Source organism: Aristolochia californica, unplaced genomic scaffold (genome assembly GCF_029961685.1).
Source record: "Aristolochia californica isolate CCGP_79_NKW_82.1479 unplaced genomic scaffold, dmAriCali1.0.hap1 SCAF_6, whole genome shotgun sequence".
Lineage (NCBI taxonomy): Eukaryota > Viridiplantae > Streptophyta > Magnoliopsida > Piperales > Aristolochiaceae > Aristolochia > Aristolochia californica.
The window spans coordinates 6,378,589-6,403,549 of NW_027182257.1; the positions used below are offsets into that span (position 1 = coordinate 6,378,589).

Sequence of the window (24,961 nt, forward strand, 5' to 3'; positions counted from 1 at the left end):
AGTACCTAGCTTAGTTCCTACTAGGCACTATTTCAACACTGTTACTATTACGCGTGAACAGTAAACATGAATAATAAATATAAATAGTAAACATAAATAGTAAAAATGAACAATAACTTTTGAATAGTAACTTTTAAAGAGTGGAAACAGTTACTGTGGAGATTCATATATATATGCAGAAAATGAATAGTACAAACAAACATTGTATGAATTTAAATATTACACTCATGCGAAAAATTAAAACATTGTTTCAAAATATAAATACATACTACATAACTCCCAAAGTTACCGACCGTGCTACCGGTCGGCTCCCTCTTTACTATTCAACCATTATGGCTGCTTTGCACATATCGTGCTTTAAGAACTTTGTCGGAGCATGTGTTATGGTCTCGAATCTGACACAAGGATTCGTAGTTATGGTCCTAGATCTGCCACAGGTTATTGTAGGGAGACCACGTGGAATCGTAGGGAGACATGGAGAGGAAGACGAAGATCAAGCCAAAGGGAAGCTCAAAAACCCTAGAGCTCGTCAAGGAGAGCTCCCGGCCTGTTTAACCTAAAATTAACCTAAAATCAATGCTTGTCTTTCTCTTTACTCTTACCCCTTAAATAGAGTTCACCCTTACATGCTTTAAGATTAAATATTACAAAAATACCCCTATAAATGAAATATTCCAAAAATACCCCTGTGGCCTAAAACTGAAATAAAATAATATAAATTAAATAAAAAAAGTTAAATATTAATGTTATTACGTGCATAACATTACACCCCACCCCCCCCCCCCCCCCCCCCCCCCCCCCCCCCCCCCACCCCCGGAAGAATGAGCTTGTCCTCAAGCTCGAAAGTAGGGTGTGTATGTCGACGTGTCCACCTGTTCCCAAGTGGCATCCGCGATAGCTATGTCCGCCCTTTGGATGCCCAAAACTGGAGCATTCCCTCTAGGAACAATTTTTTTTTGGTCAACTGTAGGAAAGCGTGCCGAATGTCACTACCTCTCACCCAACAGCAAAGCTGCCCTGCCTCAGTCCTAGACTGGTGTGAAACAGCCCCTCATGACGGCCCCCCATTGGCAAAATAGCACTGCCTACCCATTACCAGCATGGCAGCAACAAAATCATGACCAGCCCCCTGGGAATGAGAAGACTCAGCAGCACTGACCCCCTCCAGTTGCTGCACCTGGAAACACTCAGAGGCCTGAAACCATCACAGACAACAGGATCAGCATAGGCACGTTGTATGGTTTATAGAACTGAACCGGCATGTAACTGAACAACACTAGGAAGCCCACGACATGGTTTTTCCTCATCACCAACATCAGCAGAAACCCTAGCATTGCATGAATACAACCAGTTGTTCCTTCTCAAAATTTCAGACAACCCAAGCTGCTGCTCACTGTCCTGAATTACAGCGAACACCTCATCATACGTACACCTCATCATACGTACAGTCCATGGTATTTGAGATCTCTACCACTGCTGTTGGAAGCCCTTTCAGATGAAATTGGTCATGAAGTTCCAAATTCATAGGGAAGTGATGAAAGGAGACCACCATGCTGACTGCAATAGCAGCGGCAATTTTAAATTGCATCAGTCTCTCACAAGACCCTAACCCATTAAGCACTGTATTAGCGGGAGGACCTTGGCGATAAAATAGTTGATGTTCCAAATCTGAAGCACGATCAGCAACTGTAGGTGGCATAGCAACTGGCCTCATGGATGAATTATCTCTGCTGCTGCTTGCACTTCGGAGGCCTCTCTTGGCCTTCCTCATGGGGTATCACCTTCCTTCCAGCAGATACCTTCTTTGGCCTGTTTTTGGCAGCAATGTCCTCTTCATCATCATCATCGTCATCAGCATCTGCATCATCTTCATCCTCATCCCCTTCTATATCATCAAACCCGTCACCCTGAACAGCCTCTCCCATAAACCATGAGACAGCATGTGGGAAAATGTTGGCTCTGATAGTGAATCCAATATCATAATATTGTACCGTTTGAGTCTGAAGCTGTTCAGTAGTTGCTTCATCAATATTATCATCATCTGGGAATTGTGGAGGACAGAAGAAAATAAAGAAACTGGCACACGTTTCAGTTTTTGTGATGGGTGTCATTTGATCCCTTGTTAGGCTGTTTCAAAACCTTCTGTGTCGAGCTCTTCCCTGGAAGCCACTGAATCTTTGTCCCTGTTTCTTTCTCCAAAATGGGATCAACCTCATCGATCAAGTGAGTAGTTTTGACCAAGACAGTATTTGTAAAATAGGGATTGAGATAAAAAAAAAGAACTCCAGCTTGCTGCCCTTGGATTATCAATCCTAGACCACTTGATATCTTTCAAATAATTAAGAGCCCCTTCACTAATGGGACATGCAGGATGTACAGACATTACCGTCATTGGTGCTACTATTTTCTGAATAATCAGCATTGGTGGCAACAGCGGCACTGTGGGCAACCTTGGATTCTGTAGTGCCATAGCAGCAAAACCAGGAGCACCCAGTCGTCCTCTGTGCAGGATTTCACCCTGTAATTTAGAGAAGATCATTGTTATCTCCTCGACAATCTCTAGATCCTCGCTGTAACTCTCATATCTATTGGTATATAATGGGTCATAAAGTTTCTGGTACTTGGCAGCATTAGAAGCAGTTGTTGCATTCGCAAATTCTTCATAACTGGACCCCTGCTATATTGCCATCTCCTCAAAGACACTCAGTGCCTCCCCTGTGGTCCTGCTTTGAAAGAATCTGACTATCCTGGCGTTCCAAACATTTGATTCCAAACTATCACCAGAAGTGATAGACAATTTGCATTTGGTTTCACAAAATTGAAGGCATGAAGTAATTATACCCAACGAAGAAAACAATTCGTTCTGCTTCTCATTCTCAAAGTAAACAAATCCAAAACAATTGGATTTCCCCTTTCCTTCTCTCATTACTACAACGCTTGTGATGTTTCCACACCCACCGAATGTTTTTTTCAAATCTGAAGCACCCCTATCAGCAAATATTTCAACAAGTAAAAGTGTGGATTCCATCCACGGTGTTGATCTCCTAACCCAACTTCTTGTGGGCTGATCTGATCCGATATAAAGTTTCTTTAGTCCTTCTTCTACCAAGCCTGCTGTCAAACAGCCAAGAGCTAGGTTCCTATATGTAATGGCGTTTGTCTTGCAGCCATTAGTCTCCATGTCTTGAAAAAGCTCTAATGCTTTATATACAAACCCATGTCTACAATATAGAAATGTAAGAGAGCTGTAGTGCTTAGTCCGCTTCACCCTGTTTTTGGACTTCATCTCCAACCATAAGTCCTCAGCTCGGTCTAGCTATCCAATCCTTCCAACGGCGTCAATCGCCATAGCAAAGATTATATATCTTACAAATGGAAAGTTTTGTATGGTATGCCAAGCATCCACATCATTATAATTCGTCCACAAAAAAAAATTCAGCATCAAAGAATATGAAACATGTCATGCATCCACGCGTGCAGCAGAAATTGGAAGAGGTGCACTGCTGCTTTTCCCAGCAGTAGAAAAAGAAAACGACATCCAATAATTTTCGCTATCGTTCCCGGCGTCCCAAAAAAATTCCCTCTCGAAATTCATACCCACCAGCCGTAATTTCGCCAAAGCGATGCTGGTTCTCTGCCTCCCAGAATAGAAAACCCCCAGTCCAAAAATTCGAGCAGCATTGTTGGTGCTCAGCCCCTGGGAGCCCTTTCACTCCCTTGGAAAATTCGTTTATACATATCAATTGAGGGCATCTTAGAAGCTTACCCCAAAAGACGTCCCCGATGGACTGCCGAGGGATAGATTGAGAGTGAAAGGTGGTGGCCGAAAGTCAAATCTCACCGGAGTTGTTTCCGACGGCGATGACGGAGTCTCCTCCTCAGTTTTCGGTGGTGAACAACAGCACTTTGGGGCTTCGCCGCTTGTGTCCTGGTTAGAATAGTCACCGAAAGATTTGCTTGCCGCGAGCAGGAGTTGTTTGAGTTCGGAATTTCCGGGTCCCATTGCCCTGCTCGGGATTTTTGTGCGTGACGTTCTTGCTCGGAGATTTCCCTTGTCCCCAATTTCGGAATTGATGTCGCACCCAAATCATCCAGTGCCGACGATTTCAGAATTTCTCCTGTTCGGATTTGTATTACCTCCCAGCTATTCGGCTTTGGATTTCCCTGCATATTTGGTTAGAAAAGACGTATGGTGTCCATTGAGAAAGGATTTAATGCCGAACTCCATTCTGGTTTTTTTGATGAAGGGTGTGTTGAATACCCTTCCGATTTTGAAAAATTGGTGTCCCCGTTGTCAAATTTCGGAAGTTTGGGGAGCTTTTTCGAGACCAAGAACTCTCAGATTTCATACTTCGTCTGTTCGTCTGAGAGAGCGTCTCTAGCGACAATTTTATATATCGCAACAATGAGTTGAGGATTTTCGTCCAAGAGAGCGTTTGTTGCCTCTCATTCAGTGGATTTTTCGTGCTCGGAGAATTTAGATCGTATGACCTTCTCTGCGGCAGTGCGTGGCTCTCTTTCAGAACTTCCAATGGAAGATTGATACCATGTGGAAGATTCATACCCTGCTCGTGTTTCTCCTAGTTCTTTGCATAGTTTTTCCATTGCTGGAGAACATGAATAGCCCATTGTGTTCCTGCTCTAATACCAGTTGTTATGGTCCCGGATCTGACACAAGGATTCGTAGTTACGGTCCCAGATCTACCACGGGTTATTGTAGGGAGACCATGTGGAATCGTAGGGAGACACAGAGAGGAAGATGAAGATCAAGCCAAAGGGAAACTCGAAAACACTAGAGCTCATCAAGGAGAGCTCCAAGCCTGTTTAACCTAAAATCAATGTTTGTCTTTCTCATTACTCTTACCCCTTAAATAGGGTTCACCCTTACAGGGTTTAAGATTAAATATTACAAAAAAAACCCTATAAATAAAATATTCCAAAAATACCCCTATGGCCTAAAACTGAAATAAAATCATTTAAATTAAAAAAAATTAAATATTAATATTATTGTGTGCATAACAGGATGCTCGTCGAAAATCACCTTCTTTTCTGCAAAAGAGCTAAGAAGTTGACTCTTAGAAACTTCAAGATATGGTTTAATATTTTCAAGGCAAGTAGTTATGACTAATGCTTCTTTTTGCTTATATTGTACCAAGACATCCGTGGTAGTAGGCATAGCTGATTTTCACTCTTGAAGAAGGCCTCTAAAGTGGGCCAAGTATTCACGGATATTCTCTCATTTTTTAGTGTTCAACATCTTTTGGAGAAGATCATATGACCTATGTAGATTTTTGGGACTAAAATATAGCTTAGCACATGTCTCCCAAATTTGTTTCACAGTATCAAGATGAATAACATTGTTGGAGACATGTTCTGCCATGCTATTGATTATACAGCTAATCACCAAAGTATTATTTTTAGCCACTTGTTAAAAAAAATGTCCTCTCCATCAATTGGTGGTCCACGGTTGGTGAGATGACCAAGTAGGTTCTTTATTATAAGAAACCTTCTAACCAATGTGGACCAGCTCATGAAATTTGATACTCCTCACAAAGGTATCGTAGTAATTCTAATTATATCATTCTTATTACTTGTATTTTCTTCAACCATAATGGGCGATTCAATTTAAAACAAATTCTACAATCGAAGTACTAATCAAAGAAAGCAAGTAGAGGTCTTTCACCAACTTGGTTAATGGAGAGACTTAACATAAAAGCTAAGTAATCATATTTCTGAAAAAATCACTCATAATGGGGTCAATATCATTCTTCTTTATCAGGGAATCTGGTTGCCACAAAATTATAACTCTTAATGCAAAATTTTCCAAACCGACAAAATTGCCTTAGTAACTTCTTTCAATCCAAGATGCAGATATTTCCATAATCTCATAAGATGTAGACATTCATAAAAACATCTCAAAACAATTTTATAATATCTGAAAACCAGTAGCATAAATCAATTATATCAGAAACAAAATAACTTATCTCATGAGCTTCAATGTTGCTTCACAAAGAGCCTTCTATGAGCTACTTTGATCATACCTTGTTAGAGCATTCCCTTGACATGGGGATCTTAAATTTGATGTTCTAATACCATGTTGAATTTAGGACCGCATTAATGATATCTTGAGCTAGGTGAGAGAGGGAAAAAGAAAAAGAAGGAGAGAGAGCTCTCAGGTAGAGAAGAGAGAAGAAGGAAAAAAAAGAAAGAGTTTAGGTAAGAAGGGAACTCTACACGAGAGAGAGAAGGGAAAACAACTTCCTTTGATTATTTAATTCTGAGTACAAGCTCCTCTATTTAGTAGAGGAGTGATAGAGTCCATGTACAATTAACTTCGTTCTCCTAATTACATTCCAACTCTAACTCTTAAATATAAGCCTATCATTATAAGATAATTAGAAGTCTAACATAACTCTAACTCTAACTCTTCTATAAGGACGTGACCATAGGATGAAGATGTCAGCTCATTCTTTATCTTTGTGGGTCCCACTTGATCTTCAAATCTTCCAACTCATTCCAACTCGTGCTTCTTATCTTCCAACTCATCCCAGCTAGTGTGATGACTCCTCTTGGCTTATCACGTCCTCATGCTAGGTCCCACCAGCTCATGCAACCATGGTGGGTCCACATTGTGACACCCAGAAAGTATTTAAGTAGTTCAAGATCTTTTGTCTTGAATTTTTCACATACCTTTTCCTTAGTTTCATGAAAGCCCTCGGGTTCACTACCGATTAAGACAATATCATCAAAATATGTGGCCCGTATGAGTGCTTGGGCTAAATATATCAAGCCATGCACGAGGAGACTATTTCAGACCATAAAGGGATTTCTTCAATCGACATTCCGACTCCCCCCTCAACCACAAATCCAGGTGGTTGTTGCATATAATTTCTCCCTTTAAATCCCCATTGAGAAAAAAAAATTCACATCAAGTTGATGGACCGGCCTGAAAGAATTACTAGCAAGAGATAATAAAATACGTACCAAGTTCATTTTGGCCATTGGAGAGAATGTTTCCTCATATTCGATCCTATAACACAGTGTATAGCCTTTAGCAACGAGGCGGGCCTTAAGACAAGTAATTGACTCATCTGGATTGTGTTTAACAATAAAGGCCCACTTACAGTCGACAAGTTTTTTATCTGATGGAAGAGGAACTAGAGCCCTTGTCTGATTCTCATAGAGTGCCTGCATTTCTTCATCCATTGCCGCCTTCCACCCTGGATGTTTCAGATCCTCCTGATAGGACTCTGGGACTGAGATGGAGGAGATAGACACAAGAGATTGACAACATGAACAGGATAAATGATGGTGAGACACAAAATTGGATATGGGGTGAGAAGTTGAGGGCCTAGTGCAAGTTCTGGGTTCTTTTCTTTAGGCAATGGGTCGAGTATCAAATTGTGGTCCAAAAGGAATAGGAGAAGATGGACTTACCTTGATGGGATCTGCAAAAATTGTCAGTTAGTGCTTTAGGGGGTAGAACAATTTTCGTAGCACGGGGCACAACCGGTCGAGGAGAGGCAAGAGACCTGGAGGAGCATTGTCAGAGTAGTATGAAGAGTCTTAAAAAAGTTACATCCCAGGACACAAGTAACCTTTTGAGAGTGGGGTTATAGCAAATATAATTCTTCTACATGTGAGAGTATCCTATGAAGATACACTTGACAAATTTTGGCTCAAGTTTACTATGTTGTGGGAGGTAATATGAGCAAAGCATGTACAATTGAAGACTTTCAAGGAAAGTGAAAAGGGATCACCATGTGGAAACAATAAGAAATATGGGGATTTATGAGAAAACAAGTAGTTAAGGATGACATGCGGCCAATAAAAGTATGGGACTTTCATGATATACAATAAGCTACGAGCTACCTCAAGAAGGTAACAATTCTTCTGTTCTGCTACTCCATTCTATTGGGGGATGTAGGCACATGATGTTTGATGGATAATGCCATTCTCTTTTAAAAAAATAGTCAAGATCTTTGAAAGTATATTCTTTGGCATTATCAGACTTAAGTACTTTGATTTTTTACCAAATTGAGTGACAACCATAGCATGAAAAGATTCTAGAATGGATGGTATTTTAAATTGCTCTTTAAAAAGAAATAGATAAGTTACTTGACACAGGAAATGTTTGAGACGCTCAAGGGTCCCCATACATCTATGTGGATCAACGAAAAAGGAGCAATAATTTTAAGTTCTAGACGAGGTGAATATGTGGTCCTCTGGTGTTTGCTTAGTTGACACACCACAATTTAAGTTCGACATATCTTTAAAGGTAGGAAAAAGAAGATGTAGAGATTGTGCGGATGGTTGTCCCAACCGATTGTGCAATTGACTTGTCTCAATTTCCTTGGTTGAGATGGCATTTATTTGAGGCATGTCCAGGTGGTTGAGGCTCCCTTGTTTATTGCCTCCACCCATCACTTGCTTCATTGTAAGATCCTGAAACACACAGGAAGAGAGTGAGAAGGTAGTTGAGCAATTAAAAAGTTGTGTTAGTTGACTAACAGATAAAAGATTCAAGGAAAAAGTAGGAACAAAAAAAATATTTGTGAGTGGAAGTGATGGTGTAACAGATGTGGATCCTTTCCTGACAACTTTAGTTTGGGAACCGTTAGCTATGGTAACAAGTTTATTTGAGAGACAAGGAGAAACTGAGTGGAGTAGATTTTTGTTACCTGTGAGATGCTCTGATACCATGACAACAACTAGCCAATACACCCAAAAGACCGATCTATTAGGTACGAAAAGCTACCACCTACAAGAGTGGACGGATCCACTCTGACACCCACCCTGCTCTTTCTTGACCCGCTCATTCTTGACCACCTCTCATGGGATTCGACCATGGGACGTGGCGTGCCCAGCTCTAATATCTTGACAGCGGCTAGCCAATACAACCCAACAGATCGATATGTTAGGTGCGGAAAGCTACCACCTACAAGAGTGGACAAAACCACTCTGACAACCTGAAGCATTGGTGGTAGCAGTAGTTGAGGAGGAACTTGGAGGAGAGACCATCAATGTTTTCATTTTTTGGAATACGCCATACTCATCATCGGTAAGGGTTTTCTTTTCAGTTGGTGGGGTAGACTAGTCCTCCTTTGTATCAATTACTGAGGCTTGATTAGCCTTAAACCAATCCGGTATGCCATGGATTTTAAAACACTGATCTATAGTGTGGCCATATTTCCCACAACGGGTGCATTCCCTACTATCTATTCTGACAAAATCATTCCTTCCACCTCATCCTAGTCCTCCTCTATAATTTCTTCCACGGCTTCGACTATTGTCAGTTGATGTTCCCCTATGCTCAGACTACATAGAGGAGGATACTTCAGTAGGAGAAGGAGAAGAAGAATCTGGAATGCAGAGGAATGTGACACATACATCATCAAAAGTGGGAATAATAGAGGAGCTGAGGAGTTGATTAAAAAAATTATACAAAATTAATTAAAAAAATTAAAAAATAACTTAAGACAATATAATAAATAAACCTAATGGTTTAATTAATTATAGCAATTGGATAATTAAATAGATTAATGATTACAATTTATTATAAATTAAAATACTAATTACGTGTGACTAGAATAAATTACTTTAAAAAATTTAAAAATAACATAAGTGAATATAATAAAAAATAAATTATTTTGTAGTAACATAAGATATAGTTTAAAATTAAAACACACTATTTTAATACAAAATAAAAACTACATAATAAATAAATTAATAAATTAATTTATCAATAACATAATATATATTTTACATATTATTAATTAATAATATATTAACACAAAATGAAAAACTAATGGTTTAATTAATTGGATAATAAAAAAAATTAATTATTTTTATGTATTAATAATTCATAAGATATTAACACAAAATGTAAAATGATTTGTTTAATTAATTATAGCAATTGGATAATTAAACCAATTAATGATTATAGTTTATTATAAATTAATATACTAATTACGTGTGACTCAAATAAATTTTAAACAAGTAGCAAAAGTATAAAATAACAAAAACAAATACAATTAACGTAAATTATTTTTAACAACGAGTTCATGTGTTTAAAATCATCTAACTTACTAGTTTAGTACATACGAACGACAACATACATGTTCAAAAGCAATAAAGTACAACCACTAATAATCACTCCACATGCTAGTGGATATGGCATCTTGAAATTCTAATGCACGATGCCTCAGCATGGTTGTTGATAGGTTGCCTTCATCCCCAAGATCATCGCTATCATCGCTATCTTCATCCTCATTTACACCTGTTAATCGGACCTCATCACCTCCTCCACCAACCTTATCATTCGAATCATCATCTTCCAATTCAAACATACCATTGTAATCCTCTTTACGTATATAATTGTGTAATATGCAACAACCTATTACAATTTTCATCTAGATCTTATAAGAAAACGGAGGAGCACCTTTTAGCATTTGGAATCGAGCTTTTAAAGCACCAAAAGTTCGTTCAATAGTATTCTTCAAAGATGAGTGCCTTCGATTGAATAGATCTTTATCATTTCTAGAAAGGTTGTCTCCAAATTCTTGTAGATGATAACGAGTTCCTCGATATGGAGCCAAAAGTCCTGGCATATTTGCATAACCAGCATCGACTAGATAATATTTACCTACAGTACAAAATATTTTCCACATAAGATAATTGAAGATAAATTAGAACAAAATTACTACATAAAAATATATTATTTACCTTCAGGTAAAAAGATTCTATTTCGGTGAGTCAATGCGTCCTTCAATACACGGGAATCAGCTGCTGATCCCTCCCATCCAACAAGTACATAAATGAATTGCATATCAAATGTACATGCTGCTATCACATTTTGTGAGAGATAGCCCTTTCTGTTCCAGAACCTTTGTTGTTCTTCAAGTGGTATGTTTGCTTTGATATGAGTTCCGTCAATAGCCCCAATACAATCCTAATTATATCATTTCAATTAATAATATCATTTCAATTAATACAAAGTAACTCTAACTATTAATCTAAAATTGTTCATTAGATGCCAAGTGATGTTACCTTAAAATATGGATAAAACATTGGATTGTTTAAAATCTTCGAGTGTAATCAGGCCGAAGTTTGATAATAGCATTCAACACCTTATTGAAATACCTACTTATAGTCCAGTTTGATCTATCAAACATCTCTGTTGTGACACTATACGATTGTTGTTGACCAAAAGTTAGGAGAAAATATACAAGTTGTTCTTCCATTAAGATAGTCTTTGTGGGTGATAAAAATCCTTTACTATAAAGTATCTCAGACATTTTTTTAAACACAATTTGATTCATCCTATAAACTTTTCGAAATTTAACAGGTGATTTCACTAATGCCTTGTGCAAATAAATCAGACCACCAATCTCATGAGGACGTAGTGCACGTCTATACCTATGGCTGAGATAGTATCATCCCATCATGTACGTAAGACATGCGAGTTCTATCATTCTTACAATCCTATTTTTGTCTTCCATGGAAACCTGAAAATACAATCTCAACAGCCACAATGACGACTACAAAAATAATTCATGTTTCTTCCTAAATGTCATCAACTCAAAAACATACACTAATCTTCAATCATAACCTATTTTCAATCACACATATATAAAACCATCTCCAATCACACACCCACAATATTCATCCACACAATAAGAACACAATAGTCATGAAAACCCAAATCTTAACCATAATAACATTCATAATCTATCAATGATTTGTCTTACAAAGTCATAATTAAACTTCAAAAAAATAGTCCCAAAATAGATAGTGTACTTAAAACTATTGACTACATTTCACCAGAACAATATTTAAGCTAAGTGAGTTGCTCTTCCACTGGCAGCTTCATAAACATGTCCTTCTTCATTGGTGTATCTAACAATAGAGGAGTGTGAAACTTCATCTCTATCGATAGGTCCGGGATTTCTGTGAGGGCTTCATACCAATTCTCTCCGACATGTCCACTGATGATAGTTTCACGCAATATCGCGACAATTTCTTTCATTGTATCATGGAACATGAAACTGTCATCAGTGGACATGTTCAGTCTCTGTCTACGACGACTTGAAGTTGACGGGTTAGCACTTTGAGACTGATCAGGTGCCAACTCATTTTCTGTAAAGAATGGCGAAGGAGTATCTCTACCAAAATCAACATCCTAGAGCATGTCCAGGCATGAATTTTCTTCCTCATGCTGGACATCATTGCACATGTCTTCGTCAGTTTGACTTACTGTCCCCATGCTTATTGAGTTTCCCACTACCAAAGTCAATTTGTCATAAAGGGCGCAGCCTTGTTGTCTATACTTTTCAGCTTCTTTATGCTCCTACAAGAATAAAACATCATTTAGACGGCTTGGAATAGAGTTCTAGTAATGCGGAAAACATACAAAATATTTTACAGTACATCATAATTTACCGACCTTGATATAGTCTTGCCATACAGAATGACATGCAGTAGTAAGTCGATGTGTGGTTGCATCCCAACCGAACCCACTAGCGTTGAGACAGCTCGTTACTGCTTGGTAAGTTTTCTTCCATGATCTTGTTTGATTCTTGCGCTACTCAACAAATTTTTTATGAGTTGCGTCTTCATTGAACCTATTGACACAGTTCAGATACATTTCATGCTTCCAAACCCCATTGGGCATCCTGTTCCCCATATTGACTTACTCAACCAAGAGATCGATCATTTTGTTGTCATCATCGAAGGTCCAAATCTCATATGATCAAGGAGTTTGTTGTCTTCTTCCAACCATTTATAATCTAAATCTGAGATGGTCCTCATGGAAATTTTTTTTATCAGATAACCATTACCCGTCGTAGTCACTAGGGACACACAGAAACACAACCAACAAATAACAAAATACCATGTGCTGGATATTCTAAGACCAAAATCTCCTCACCACATGGCAAGAACATTCCATAGCACTTCAAACATATTCAACACCATTCTCAAACATTTCAAAAGTATTCGCACTAATTTCATTGCAGATGACTAGAACAATGCAAAAATAAACTCATCAAGTCCAAATTCACTGAACACCCCTACTAGAACTCCATATGCCTTCGCAGTCACTACGAGTTGTACATCATCATTGATGACGGTCGGGTTTCGTTGGCTAACGGATGCCCTTTTAGGTAACTCAGCCTTGTTTGAACTGGACTAAACCCCCTAAATCCTAAACCCTAACCGAGAACCCTAAAAAATTAAAATAAGCCCCAAACCCTAAACCCTAGACCTTAACACCCCTAAAAGTTGCAAACCCTAAACCCTAAGCCCTAAACCTTAACAAATTAAAAAAACCCTAACCCCTAAACCCTAAACCCTAGTCCTTAAAACCCCTAGCCCCAAACCCTAAATCCTAGACCTTAAAAACCCCTAAAAGCCCCAAACACTAAACCCTAAGCACTTAAAACACTATCACCTCAAAAATCGAGGACCCTATTTTATTTTAAAAAAAAACATAAACCCTAATTCCAGACCTAAAGACTAAACCCTAGACCTTAAAACCCTAAAAATCCCAAACCCTAACTCTAATCCCGAAATTAAACCCTATCAAGACGGAATTGAACCCTAAATCCCATAAACCCTAACCCTAAATCCGAAAGTTAGGCCACAATCAAGATAAATTACCCACGTAAATTAAAATTAAATCAAATAAAATAATAAATTAGTTGAAAAAAAATTAGGGTTCGGCTTACCTTCTGAAATTTGGAGAAAATCACCGCCGAATGGGGAAATCTAAGCCCAATCGAAGAAATCGACTCCTAAATGTTGAAAATCGAAGGATATCGAAACCAAAGTAGGTTAAATCGAAGGAAATCAAGGGGAGGGGGGGAATGAGAAGAGCGAGAATGAGAAGGGAGAGGGAGGCCGAGAGTGAGAAGAGAGGGAAGCCGAGAGGGAAAAGAGAGAGGGAGAAGGAATAGTGAGGCCAAGAGAGACACGGAGAGGAGATGAGTAGAAGAGAATAAGAAGATGGGATGAAAAAAGTCGAGCGATGACGAGAGAAATCTGAGAACGAAAACGAGAGATGATGAGAGAAAGCAGAGAAAGCAGAGGGAGCAGAGAGAGCGAAGACAAGAGGAAGAAGATGGGGCAAAGAAAATCGTTTGGAGACGAAGGCCGAGGGAGAGGGAGAGGAGAATAGCTAATGACGATAATTTTTTCCTTCCGGCAGGGGTGAGGAGAAGCAATGCGCGTCACATGATTCAAGTGGTTGATTCAGAAAATCGGGCTGAATCAGCTTTCTGCGATTTTTGCCTGAGAGAATGAAATGGTGTAATCTCACTTTTGTGTAATTCTTTCTACACTAACGCCATTATTTGATGAACTAGGTAATCCGGGGGGAATTCATTCCACTTCATTGTGGACTAACCCCAACCCCCCCCCCCCCCCCCCCCCCCCCCCCCCCTTAGGGTTTTAACCCCGAAAGTTTAACTTAATTACATCAATTCCATCTCTATAAGATGACCCTTTATTTACCATCCTGTCATCATTGTATTTGGGCCTATGGGCCTTATCCTTGATATGTGGGCCTATAGCCCGTCTTCTATTTCTCTTGGATGCATGGGTCTTCCTTGGTCTTATGGGCTTGGGCTCATCTTTTAATATACTTGGATATGTGAACCGTCCTTGGTCGGGTGGGCTTGGGCCCTGTCTTCCAATAGAAACTTCAAGATATGGCTTAATGTTTGCTAGGAAAATAGCAGTGGCTAAGGCTTTGTTCTGCTTGTCTTGGACAGAGACATCGGTGGAGGTAGGCTGAGCTAGCTTCTATTCTTGAAAAAGGCCTCTAAAATGAACCAAATATTCATGGATATTTTTACCTTGTTTCGTATTGAACATGTTTTGGAGAATATCATATGGTTTGTGTAAGTTGTTGGAGCTAGAATACAACTTAGCACATGTCTCCAAAATTTGTTTGGCGGTGTCGAGATGAATAAAATTGTTGGAGACAGGTTCATCCTTGTTGTTGATGAGTCAACTAATTATCAAAGTGCCATTTTTAAACACTTAGCATAAGCAACATCTTCTTCATCAATAGGTGGCCTAAGTTTGGTGAGGTGACCAAGTAGGTCCCTTGTTATAAGGAACCATCATACCGATATGGACCAGCTCAAAAAATTTGATGTCGCAAGGGTATGGTAGTAATCTTGAGAATATCATTCTTGTTACCCATGTATTCTTCGGCCATAAGAGGCAATCGAAGGGTAATAATGTACTCAAATTTGAAGTAGCATAACTAAGCGGATTGGAGATTCAAGTGCAGTCAAGGCTAGCTCGGGTAGATGGGAGGAGAACCCGAGCGTATCCAGTCTTTAGGCAAGGAGGGAACCCTTTTGGGCCAGTCAACTTGTTGGCCAAAAATTTTTATAATTAATTATCTAGTCTTCCTTGTAAAGAATAGCAAAAATCAATCAATAAGCATGAGATCAAGGTAAGATAGCAATTCCATATTAGATCTTTCCAAGATCATACCAAAAATATATTTGACTCCAGCTTGGGATAAACCAGTCTAGATTCAGTTCCTCATGAATTATGCAAGATATGATTGATCAAAAATCAAATAAATTCAGGCCTAATCAAGAAGATATTGTGAGATCTTCAAAATACAATAATCTTTCTTCAAATTGATTGGCATCAACTAGACTTTCAAAGGACCACTTCATTTATTACTTTGTGCTTGATTATTTTTATGTAAAGCACACTACTCTATTCTATATTTTCCAAGAAGAATCAGCCAATTCGTAGCTCTCTATTATGAATGCAATAACATTTTTATTTTAATTGTTTTCTTAATTTACTTTATTTTATTTTAGTTAGAGAATTAATAGGCCACAAGAGGGCATTTCTAGAATATTTTATTTATAGGGGTATTTTTATAATATTTTTTCTTAAACCTTGTAAGGATGAACCCTATTAAAGGGGTAAGAGTAATGAGAAAGTCAAACATTGATTTAGCGTAAACAAGGGTTTTGAGTTTTCCTCAATGAGCTCAGGGGTGTACGTTCTCCTCAAAGAACCTAGGGTTTTTAAGCTTCCCTTCGGCTTGATTTTTCATCTTTCTCTTCTTCCTCCCTACGAATCCATGTGTCAAATCCAGGACCGTAACAACAGGTATCAGAGCGGGAACACAATGAACGATTCTATATCCCAAGAAAAATGGATTGCCATGGGTGATCAATTGGAAGAAATACGCTCATGGTGTAAAGCATTTGACGCAAGATGGCGTGCATCTTCCATTAAATTTTCTGCAATGGACATCGCTACAGTAGAAAAGATCATATGACCTCAACTCGCTCGAGAAGTTGTCTCGGATAGGCAGAAAGGCCAAGGGCCAGATAATTCCACCATCTTCGAGCACGAAATATGCACAGAACGAAAGGCAACAGACGCTGTCTCAAATGAGCAAAAAGGCCAAGGGCCGAAAAATTCAAAGCTTTTCCAGTTGCGGGGACATCCAAAATTGGGGACACAAATCCGAAATCGGACTCAGAACTTCCGAAATCAAACGCCATGGACCCCGATTTTTGGAAATAGGAGGGGTATTCCACAACACCCTTCTCATAGGAAGCCATACGTCTTCCACAGGTGACGCAAAAAAATACAAGACACCTCCCTTTTAGAAAATCGCCAAGCGGAGAAGCCCAAATGGGTGTTGTTCGCCGTCAAAAAAAGCCTAGCAGGCAACCAACCACAACGTATTTCCTTTGGGGTCCGTCGTTCCTAAAGCCGGCATGGCGAGGAGAAAAAGGGAGAAAAGGCGACGGGAGAAAGGGGGCACCAAAATGCCTCTCAGACCATGAGACGGAAAATCCCCAAGTGGAGAAGCCATGACTTCCTCCTGTTCGCCACTGGAGAAAGAGGAAGCTCCCTTGGACAAAATTCCAGGGGAATTTGACTTCCAAACACCAACTCTCACTCTCAATCTACCTCTCAGGAGAATAGAGGGAACCCAATTCCAAATTTGTTGGGGTCAGTATCAGCAACCTCAAATTTGCATTCAATCTTTCAGAAAAATAGGAAAATTTGTGCAACTGTTTGATGAAGTGTCTGCAATACGAGATAATTTTTTTTTTGGGATTCCGGGTAGGGAAGAAAAAATTCAATGGGTGTTGTTTTATTTTTCTACTATTGAGAACAGTAGCAATGAACCTATTCTTGGTCAAATTGTGTTGATGCTGCGTTCTCCTTCGTAGATAAGCCGAAGGAGGAAAGTTAGTCCTGGTCAAAAGCTAAATTACATGCAACAAATTAGTAGATTAGTCGTGAGGGCAAAGACAAAAGAAATTGCCTTCGACTAGAATTCATTATCAGGACTCCAAGCTGGGATTGATAAACTTGCAGATGTTGTAGGTGTAACTTTGGGTCCTAGGGGCAGGAATGTTGTACTTAATGAGTTTGAGAGTCTGAATGCGGTTAATGATGGGGTTCCAATTGTTGAGCTATTGAGCTTCCAGATGCTATGGAGAATGCTGGTGCAGCTTTGATTAGGGAGGTTGCAAGTAAAACCAATGACTCTGTTGGTGATGGGACTACAACAACTTCAGTACCTATTAGGGAGATAATCAAACTTTGGGTTACTCATTGCAACATCTAGTGCTAATCATGTTTCTATATAGAAAGGGATTGATAAGACAATTCAAGTCTTGGTAGAGGAGTTGGAAATTTTTGAAGTCAGTGGGAGTTCTGAATATGAGAAGGGAGCCAACGTGGAACAAAATAGAGATAAATTTTTTTTGGGTGTGCTGGGAATGGTCTTGTGGATACATTATTTTTTTGTGGCTGGGTTGGACAGTAGGATGAATTGTCACTTGTTGTTGCTATTACATTGCAGAAAAGGGCTCAAGTAGTTAGCCGGGTGGCACTAATCCAGAGGAGATATTTTGATGAGTACAAAAAGACTTCGCTGGGATTGTCTGGGGTTATTGGTTCTAAATTCATCATTGGAGTGCTTTGCAGAGAAGGTATGGTGGAAATGGCAGCTGCCCTATCTTTGGAACTCAAAAAAAAAAAAAACATGGGTTGCCACTACATGATTTTATTTATATAAAATTGATGGATGCCACGTTTAATGAAGGTGGTGAAGTGGGTCTCTTCGAGTTGCTTCACCGGATTGAAAATTTAGATTCTGAGAAACTTGGTTGGCTGTATAATGGTGCTATTAGTTTTTTTTGCAACAAAGGTTGTCATTATGCAGCTTCTAATGTTTACTTTGTAATGAGGGGAAGAGGCATACTTGTGCTTGGTGGGTTTTCTATCATAGGTGCCTTGGAAGTTTTACTTGCATTTTTTTATCGTGGAATTATTCTTGAGGCAATTAATGTGCTTGATGAAATGGCTGAACTAAAGGTGGAGTACTGGAATCCTATGTTAAGGAGTTTGATGTCTTCGGGAAGAGTAGATTTAGCAAATCAGTTTTTTGACAACAAGCTTGTTAGAGATTTAGTGTCGTGGAATTCCATGATTATGGGTTATGCAAGGGCCCCATAACAAAGTGTCATCCAGCCATTTCATGTGGTTATGCAATATTTCTTTATAAACATTTTCAGGTTCATAACTTTCTATATAGAAGTCCATTTCCATTACACCAATGAGGCTTGCCATGTATGGACTGGTTGGAAGACCGAACTAAAAGATTGTCACTTGGTCAAGGAATTCAATGCTTTTCCTCAGGTTCTACAATTACAACTTATTCTATGGGAGAAAATTTTCTACTAGATGATGTAATTGAGGGTCAACAATTTGATAGAGATATTCTCAATGCAAAAGTTTGAAGTGGCCTGGGAAATGGAAAAGCTAGAGAAAAATTCTTCTAACTATCAAATTTGAGGGGTTATCTCATGTTTACTCTCTTTTATGAGCCTTCAACTAGGACCAGATTGTCCTTTGAGTCGGCCATGAAAAGGTTGGGTGGAGAATTTTTTACGACAGAAAATGCACGGGAATTTTCTTCATCAGCAAAAGGAGAAACACTTGAAGATACCATAAGAACTGTCGAAGGATACCCTGATATAATTGTCATGAGGCCCTTTGAAATTGGTGCAACCAGAAGAGCTTCATCAACAACAGGAATTCCTGTTATTAATACTGGGGATGGTCCAGGCCTATACCCTACACAAACTCTGTTGGATGTGTATACGATCGAATGATCAAGCAAATTGGATAGCATTAGTGTAGCCTTAGTGGGAGATCTAGCAAATGGCAGGACTGTTTGCTCATTAGCTTATCTGTTCGGGAAATACAGAGATGTGAAATTCTACTCTGTGGCTCCTGATGTAGCGAAGATGAAGGATGATATCAAGGAATACCTGACACCTAAGGGGATAGAGTGGGAAGAAAGCACAGATCTGATGGAAGTGGTGGCTAAATGCGAGATAGTCTATCAAACACGTATTCAACGTGAGAGATTTGGTGAGAGGATTGATCTTTATGAAGAAGCTCGTGGGAAGTACATTGTGGACCGTAAAATGTTGAATGTATTGCAGAAACATGTTGTAATTATGCATCCCCTTCCGAGACTTGACGAGATAACTGTGGATGTGGATGAGGATTGAAGAACTGCATATTTCAGGCAAGCAAAGAATGGCATGTACATTCGATTGGCACTTCTGAAGCTTTTGCTTCTTGGTTGGTAAGGTGAAGGTCTAGTGATCTTCAACTTGAAATTTAACTCACCAACATGAAGATGTTCAGTTTTGTTTATTTATCAATTTTGGAGTGTGATTATGTGATTGGAATATGCAGTCGAAGTAGGAAAAGAAAGACATCTAATGTTCAGGTTTTTTTTCTACAAAAAAAAATATATATATTTGCTACTCGGGTGGAATGCTCCAATTTTGGGTGTCCAGAGGGCAGCCACAATTACCGCGGATGCTACTTGGGAACAAGTGGAGACGTCAGCGTAATACCCTACTTTCGAGCTTGAGGACAAGCTCTTTCTCACAGGGGGGTGTAATGTTATGCAAGCAATAACATTATTATTTTAATTTTTTTAATTTATTTTATTTTATTTTATTTTATTTTATTTCTGTTAAATAATTAATAGGCCCCATGGGCATTTTTGGAATATTTTATTTATAGGGGCATTTTTTGTAATATTTTATCTTAAACCTTGTAAAGGTGAACCCTAATTAAGGGTAAGAGTAATGAGAAAGGTAAACAATGATTTAGCGTAAACAATGATTTAGTGTAAACAAGGGTTTTGAGTTCTCCTCAACGAGCTCAGGGGCGTGTGTTCTCCCCAAAGAACCTAGGATTTTCAAGCTTCCCTTCGGCTTGGTTTTCGTTTTCTCTTCTTCCTCCCTACGAATCCATGTGTCAGATCCGGGATCGTAACACTCAAAAAAATCTCCAAAAAATCACAAAATCGCGTATAGTTTTTCAAACAACTCGACTAAGGGAGAAACTTAGAATGGAAGCTAAGTAATTAGATTTCTGAAATAAAATGGATAAAAAGCCACTCATAATAGGCCCAAGAAAAATTTTCTTGATATTTTTCTTCATCAAGAAAAATTTTTCCCACAAAATTATAACTTTTATGCTGAAAATCTCAACATAAACCGATTTTCAGCCAAGAGCTTGAAAATCGACAAAACTGCCTTGGTAAACTTCTTCTAATCCGAGATGCATAAATATCAATAATTTTATAAGATAAAGATAGAAATAAAATCATCTCTGAACCATCTTCTAAAGATCCGAAAACCAAAAGCATGAAGTAGTAATAACAAGAATGAAAAACTTATCTCACAAGCTTCAATCTTGCTTCACAATGAGCCTTCTATGAGTAGATTTGATCATAACTTCTTAGAGCATTCTTTTGATGTGGGGATCCTAAATTTGATGCCCTAATACCATGTTGAATTTAGGACCCTATGATTGAAACCTCGAGAAAGATGAGAGAGGGAGAAGAAAAAGAGCAAAGAGAGAGAGAGAGAGAGAGCTCGGATAGAGAGGAGAGAAGAGAAAAAAGAGAGAAAGAGTTTAGGCTAGAGAGAGATTCTTCATGAGTTGAGAAGTGGAGAGCTATTTTTACCATTTCGATTACATATTAAGAGATAAGATAGGATCCCTATTATCCCTAATTACATCAATCATGATTAACCAAATCTACATAAATCAAGGGAAGATAAATCGATTACATTAATCAAGGAAGATTGCCAAATCTTCCAACTCATGTGATAAAGATTCCATCTTGAGTCTTAACTAATCATGCCACTTGATGTGATCATGGTGGGTCCCGCCTTGTAACATAATGGAAATTTTATAAATAGAGGTCTTGGTTGAAGGGTTTAAATCAAGCTTTTCTCTTCTCAATTTGTGGAAGAATCTCTTTCCTAGCCTAATGTCTCTCTTCTCTCCTTTCGCTTCTCTCCTTTCTACTTGAGCTGTCTCTCTTTGCACTTTTCTTCTCTTCTCTCTTCTCTCTCTTCTCCCTCTCTCATCTTGCTTGAGGTTCCAAGCATGGGGTCCTAAATTTAACATGGTATCAGAGTATTTAATTTAGGATACCTTTAACAAGAGGAATCTATAAGAAGTTTATGATCAAAACTACTCATAGAAGGCTCTTTGTGAAGCAAGATTGAAACTCATTGAGATAATTTTTTCATTCTTGTTATTATGACTTCATACTCTCTTTTTTATTACCTCTGGAAGATGGTTTAGAGGGGTTTTTGTTGTTCCTATATTATATGAAAGTATTGTAAGCACCTAACCAATACAACCCGAAAAGACTAGTCGATTAAGTCGGACCAAGGACCCATACTTACACTCACCTCGCCAAATGCAAAGTCCCCGCGCCAAACCAAATGCAAACGAACTCATGGGGATTCAAACATGGGATGGCGTGCCAAATGCAGAGTACCAAATCATCCACACACAACAAACTAGTTGATTAAGGTGCAGAAAGCCAAGTCTTAACATAGACCACAAACACTAACACCCACCCCGCCAAATGCAAATGCAAATGCTCCGATACAATGTAAGTACCTAACCAATACAACCCAAAAAGACTAGTCGATAAAGTGGGACCAAGGACCACACTTACACTTACCCCACCAAATGCAAAATTCCCATGCCAAACCAATTGCAAACGAACCAAACCAAATTCAAATGAACTCACAGGATTCGAACGTAGGATGGCATGCCAAATACAGAGTACCAAACCATCCGCACCCAACAGACTAGTCGATTAAGGTGCAGAAAGCCAAGTCTTAACATAGACCACAAACACTAACACCCACCTGCCAAATGCAAATGCAAATGCTCTGATACAATGTAAGTACCTAACCAATACAACCCGAAAAGACTAGTCGATTGAGTGGGACCAAGGACACACACTTACAGGTATTGGGATATATGTATCTCGGATAGGAATAAATTTTCCAAAGCTGTATTTGTCGGTTTGCATGTTCTTGGCTGAAATCAAGTTTATGTTGAAATTTTTTGCATAAAGGTTTATTATTTCATGGGAACAAGATTTTATGATGAAGAAAAATATCTTGAGACTATTATTAGTGGTTTTTTATCCATTTGATTTTTTAGATCTTATTACTTAGCTACTATGTTAAGCTTCTCCATTAACCGAGTTATTAGAAGAGTTTAAACTCTACTCAATTTTGTGTCTTTTTTGGACGATTGTTTTTGAGATCTCGGCCCTCATATGAGCATTAAAAGGGTATGCTCATATCTCATGCCAAGGTTAATCAGTTTTTTAAAAATAAGAAATGAAAATCTGAAAGAAGAAGTCTATTTTTGTGCAAAGTGTTGTGCAATATTTTTTTAAAAAAGGAGGTTGAACCTTGTTTGATTCAATGCCATGAGTTGGCTTCTTGTTCTTCCCTCAATCTTCACAAGAAATAATGATTAGAATATTTTGTTTTGCATTAAAAGAAGTAATGGTCATTTTGAAAGCTAAGTCGGCGCCCATCTGTTTGAAGCAAGATTGACAATATCGTCAACATATATGGCCATAATCACTTTGTCTTTAGGTGTGTCTTTAAGAAATACGGAGTGATCTATGAAAAATTTGTGAAATCTGGTCCGTATGAGTGGCTGGCTAAATTTATCAAACCATGCATGAGGAGACTGTTTCAGACCATAAAGGGATTTCTTCAATCGACATACTGACTCCCCCTCAACCAAAAATTCAGGTGGTTGTTGCATATAACTTCTTCATTTATATCCCCATTGAGAAAAATATTTTTCACTCCAAGTTGATAGACCAGCCAGGAAGAATTAGCAACAAGAGATATTAAAGTACATACTGAGGACATTTTGGCCACCAGAGAGAATGTTTCATCATAATTGATCCCATAGCACTATGTATAGCCTTTAGCAATGAGGCGGGCCTTAAGGCAAGTAATTGACCCATCCAGATTATGTTTAACAGTAAAAACCCACTTATAGTCGAAAATTTTTCTATATGATGAAAGAGGAACTAGAGCCCATGTCTAATTCTCATAGAGTGCCTGCATTTCTTCGTCCATTGTCGCCTTCCACCCTGGTTGTTTCAGAGCCTCCTGATAGGACTGTGGGACTGAGATGGAGGAGATAGAGGCAAGAGATTGACAACATCAAGAGGATAAACGATGGTGAGACAAAACATTGGATATGGGGTGAGAAGTAGAAGGCCTAGTGCAAGTTCTGGGTTCTTTTCTTAATGCAATGGGTTGAGTATCATATTGTGGTCATAAATGAACAAGAGAAGAAGGACTTACCTTGATGGAATCCGCAAACTCTGCAGGTGTGGTGTCATCCAGCTCTTCATGGGGTTCAACAGTTTCTATAGCACGCGGCACAACCGGTCGAGCAGAGGCTGGTATAGAAGAGAGACCAAGAGGAGCAATGCTAGAGTAGTATGAAAAGTCTTCAAAAAAAGTTACATCCCCAGACACAAATAACCTTTGGAGAGTGGGATTATAAACAATATAACCCTTTTGCGTGCGAGAGTATCCTAAGAAGATACACTTGACAAATTTTGGATCAAGTTTACTCTGTTCTGGGGAGGTAATATGAACAAAGCATGTACAATAGAAGACTTTCAAGGGAAGTAAAAGGGGATCACCATGTGGAAACAATAAGGAATATTAGAATTTATGACCGAGAACGAAACAGGGTAGTCTATTTAAAAGAAATCATGCAGTAAGGATGACATGCGACCAATAAAAGTATGGGACTTTCATGTTATACAATAAGTTGTGAGCTACCTCAAGAAGGTGACGGTTCTTCCATTCTGCTACACCATTTTGTTGGGGGGTGTAGGCACAAGATACTTGATGGATAATGTCATTCTCTTGACAAAAATTGTCAAGATCTTTGGAAGTATATTCTTTGGCATTATCAGACCTAATTACTTTGATTTTCGGACCAAATTGAGTGATAACCATAGCATGAAAGGATTTAAAAAAGGATGGTATTTCAGATTGCTCTTTAAAGAGAAATAACCATGTTACTTGACTCGGGAAATGTTTGAGACGCTCAAGGGTCCCCATACATCTGTGTGGATCAATGAAAAAGGAGCAATACTTTTAAGTTCTGGACGAGGTGAGTATGTGGTCCTCTGGTGTTTGCTTAGTTGATACACTTTTCAATTTAAATTCGACATATCCTTAAAGGTAGGAAAAATAAGATGAAGAGATTGTACGGATGGATGTCCCAATTGATTGGGCCATAGACTTGTCTCAGTTTCCTTGGTTGAGACGAAATTTATTTGAGGCACATCCAGGTAGTAGAGCCCCACTATTCACGGCCTCCACCATTTGTTAAGTTGTGGAGCCTAATTAACACCCTACACTGAGTTGGTGGCGGATCGAAGACAGAACGTAGTCTCTCCTTGAAGCGAACCTGTACAAATCTTGTTTGTCTTATTGTGCTTTTTATTTCCTTCTTCCATGTTTATTATTATTTCTCTCATTAGTTTGGAATTAGGGCA

General features: G+C 38.7%; 1 protein-coding gene and 2 pseudogenes across 1 annotated transcript; 1 reads left to right on the forward strand and 2 right to left on the reverse strand.

Moving 5' to 3' along the window:
* Positions 1-1,721: 1,721 nt before the first annotated feature.
* Positions 1,722-7,206, reverse strand: LOC137935216 (nucleosome assembly protein 1;1-like; annotated as a pseudogene).
* A 2,939-nt stretch (positions 7,207-10,145) lies between these two features.
* Positions 10,146-10,828, reverse strand: LOC137935218 (protein ALP1-like). Its single transcript, XM_068779909.1, has 3 exons — positions 10,726-10,828; positions 10,442-10,645; positions 10,146-10,396 (listed from the first exon to the last, which is right to left on the reverse strand). Exons 1-3 carry the CDS (start codon positions 10,826-10,828, stop codon positions 10,146-10,148), a joined length of 558 nt encoding a protein of 185 aa, XP_068636010.1.
* Positions 10,829-18,638: 7,810 nt separating this feature from the next.
* Positions 18,639-19,667, forward strand: LOC137935219 (aspartate carbamoyltransferase 2, chloroplastic-like; annotated as a pseudogene).
* Positions 19,668-24,961: the final 5,294 nt, after the last annotated feature.